At 40.0% G+C, this 3733-nt stretch overlaps 1 protein-coding gene across 2 annotated transcripts in view; it reads right to left on the bottom strand.

Annotated features, from left to right (window-relative positions):
* The window catches only part of LOC143291195 (uncharacterized), a 68481-nt gene continuing 64748 nt past the window's right edge, over nt 1-3733 (bottom strand). The window contains exon 8 of one of the 2 annotated variants that reach the window (XM_076600927.1): nt 1-3292. In XM_076600927.1, coding sequence (XP_076457042.1) covers nt 3267-3292 — 26 coding nt within the window. In that variant the 3' untranslated portion in view covers nt 1-3266. The other variant, XM_076600924.1, reaches the window with a different exon arrangement.

The following is a 3733-nucleotide window of genomic DNA, read 5'->3' on the forward strand; positions in this document are numbered from 1 at the left end:
TAAATTTTATGATGATATTTAATAAGTGGACACTCATAAACGCATTGGATATGCGTGACATAATGAACAAGCAAATACAACAAAATTGGCAACAATGTATGTACAGCTAGTCCCCATGTCTGCGTACCTTAAATAACACCATCCCTCAACCATTTTTCCACCGTGGTATCACACCTCTACAAACATGTTTTAAACCATGACAGAGACCTTGGTGGTACAGAACAACAGGGGGCAAGAAAGAATGAAAGAAACACCAGCTACTACCACAGTTATATCTGACATGTACACGCACTGTAAATATCAACCCAACTTGTCCCCACATGAATTCTTCACCAGTACATGGTTATCTTGTAGCACCCAGCTGAATTTCAAACTGGAGCAAACAGCACACAAAAGGTACAAGAACAGAAAATGGTGTTAACTTGTGTTGCCTCAAATCCCTAACATGCTTGGATCACACTATCAAAGAAATGACCAGAAATCACTAATGCTTGAATCAGAAATGCCTGATGAGTAACTGACAGCAAAAACATTTCAGTATCATTTCCACCCACGTTGCTCTCATTTCCTTATAACATGTGGCAGTGGTTCGAGGAACAGAAACAATGTCTCGCAAAAATTTATTCAGCAAACATTTTCACTGTCAGTAACTGATACACAGGATCTCTTTTTCTTCACCCAGATACACAGGATCTTAACCCAGTGAATAGCATTTTCACTGAAGATAATAGATACACGGGATCCTAACCCAGTGAATAGTATTTTCATGGAAGATACACATATACACATGATCTTTCCTTAACAGAGTTCAATATGTGATGTAACAAGACCGGGGAAGGGCAGCCTGAAATCTGGTTAAAGGTCCCATAACCTTTTACAGTCATAGGCACTGAATTCATTATCACTGTGTCTACAACTCGGCATAGGAAGAAGCTAAATCCTTTCACCTCGTTTTTAACCTTCCCCAGCCGAACTCGGGTACCCATTCACACCTGGGTGGAGTGAGGAAAATCGGAGTATAATGCCTTTCCCAAGGACACAATACCAAGCAAAAACAGAGGCCTCAAACTCTGATCACCGATGAACACTGGATCAGAAGTCCAACACCTAACCAACTTGGTCAATGGCACCTCTGCAACCTGAACTGCACCAGTGGGCCAAGTCCATGGAATGTTGCAAACTCCTGTGGGCATGGTGGGAAGCAACATGACGTGACAATCACATGCACACTGTTCCCATAGTCAAGGTGAAACTGAAACCCAGTGCAAAGAATACAGCACCACTGGATGGAAACTCAACACTAGAGGACACCAGATATTTTCAAGCACCAGCTTTTACATCCACAATAGTGGGGATAAGGAAGCTTTTGAGCGCCACACTTGCATGCATGCTCAAACCAAAATCGGTCATCACTTGAACAATCACTCCTTTGGAAAACACTTCCATAGAAAGCTCAAATTTCAAGCAACCTGTCATGGATGGCATTGTTGATCAAGACTGAAAAACATGAGTACCTGACAGACAGAAAAACTGGTGCTGATCATACCATGTGGCAGACAGTAAAAATTAATTGGTGCTGACCAGTACATGAGGAAAAAAACAGTTGTTCATTCAAATCACATAAGCTAATTTCATTCATGTAGAGCAGGAGAAAAGAGCAGTCACATTCTGCCAAATGAGAAACATGGTATGAATTTACGGAGGCATTGACAAATGAACAGTTAATAACATAATCACTACAACTGTAGACCAATGACACAGGCTTTAAAAAAAAAAAAAATGTTGGAATGATTTAGCCCTTATCAACAATCTACAGGGATGCAAAAAACAAAAAAAAAGTATTTAAGGAAAAAAAAAAATCTCATGAAAAATAGATATTCAATAATAGCAAATAATACTTTATGCCCATTTCAACTTAATGTTATTCTGGAGAAAAAAATTAAAATAAGTAAATATTCCCACAACAAATCTGAAATGAAGATTCCCACCAATCAATACACTAATCACAATATTCAAACAAAAATCTGAAACAATAATATACCCCTAATGAATACACCAAGTGTTAAAGAGTCTTGTCAGGGTCAGCTGTTCAAGTGGGCTGACAATGAATCAGAAAAAAAGGAACATATTAATGTCTAAACAGAAACTCAAACCATCAACTAGAGCTTAACAACAGAAACTAATTTATGTCTAAACAGAAACCAAAACCAGAGCTTAGCAAATGCATTTATTTAATTCATATCTAAACAGAAACTAGAACCAGAGCTTAGCAAACGGAACTAATTTATGTCTACACAGAAACTTGAACCAGAGGTTACCAAAAGGAATGAGTAGATGTCTAAGTGATGATGAACTCATGAGAGGAATCAAACCAACCAGCTAATTGTCACTCGACTTGACAAACATGCAGCGATGGTGTGTGTGTGTGAGGGTCAGTGCTGAGCCAATAGCATGCAGTGGTGAACAGAGGGGGTGACCCAACACATGCACTACAGAACGCAAACTGGACCACACAGCCAATGCTGATCTGACCACAGCGAACAGACATAGCCAGAGACAGAAGGTAACATGCACACGGCCATCTGCTGACTGATCACCACACACAACTTTCTGATGAGCAATATTTCAGGGTCAGAAAGAGCATGAGATGTTAAGCATCAGCACTTGACCTAAACACCCTTTTTTTTTTTTTAAATACAACTTTTTTTCTTTAACATATTTCTTCTTTTTAAAAAATAAAAAAACTTACAACACAACAGAAAATCTGAAATGATTGTTGTGGACTTTTTCTCCTTTTTTAACATTTACCGAACTGTTCACAGCCTGCGATTAATCAAATAAAATAAAAAAAGAAACACATGCAAGATTCAGGCATCTGTCCGTAGGGCAAAACACAGGACAGGTCAGAACAAGCAGCATCCAAACAGGTCTGGTCTCCAACTGAGCAAGCAGTCACTAAAGAACCACAGACACTGAGAGAGAGAGACACTGCGTAGTAGTCTGTTGGTCCATGCACTGCAGAGACCAGGCAGACCAGAGGCACGGAACACTGCGGTTAGTGTCTGCACAAATACTTCAAAACAGCAAACAGGGGGTAAAAACAACAACAACAAAAACAACAAACTAAAAAAACACCAAAAATCAGGCCTCTTGAGTGTTAACTGTACAAAGATACCTGCAGTTTGCTAGGGGAAGCTCTGTGTTTTATAAGTACGCAAGGCGACCCGTCTGAGACTGAGGAGAGGTGGAGGGGTCTCCTCTCCTCCTTACCATCGAATGATTTCACCGTAATCTGTTCCATGGTCAAAAACAAACAGGAAGCATACGGCACATGTCAGATGTTTCATCAGCGCATCATCAGAGATGATTGAATGTTACCATCAACGATTACGACAGGGAGAACATCACTGCGCACACACATACTGCGTCTTGTATTAAACGCTAACATTGTAGTTTGTAGACTTACTTTCTTCAGCCTCTTTATAAATAACATCACTTTCTCGCCCTTCACACTATGTTAAGAGGATGAGGGAAAACCGCTGCTAAGCCTTCGCTGATGTTACACTGGAAGACTTGCAACCTACTGCAATTCAGCTGTACAGCCAAGATGCTCACCTTTAATCATTTTGCAAAATTACACCCTCCCCCCTTTGAAACCACCACATACACTGATGAGAAGAATTATTTGCTGAGGACTGACAGTTGAAGAAAGAAAATAAGCATGCTTCTGTTG

Source organism: Babylonia areolata, chromosome 16, assembly GCF_041734735.1.
Source record: "Babylonia areolata isolate BAREFJ2019XMU chromosome 16, ASM4173473v1, whole genome shotgun sequence".
Lineage (NCBI taxonomy): Eukaryota > Metazoa > Mollusca > Gastropoda > Neogastropoda > Buccinidae > Babylonia > Babylonia areolata.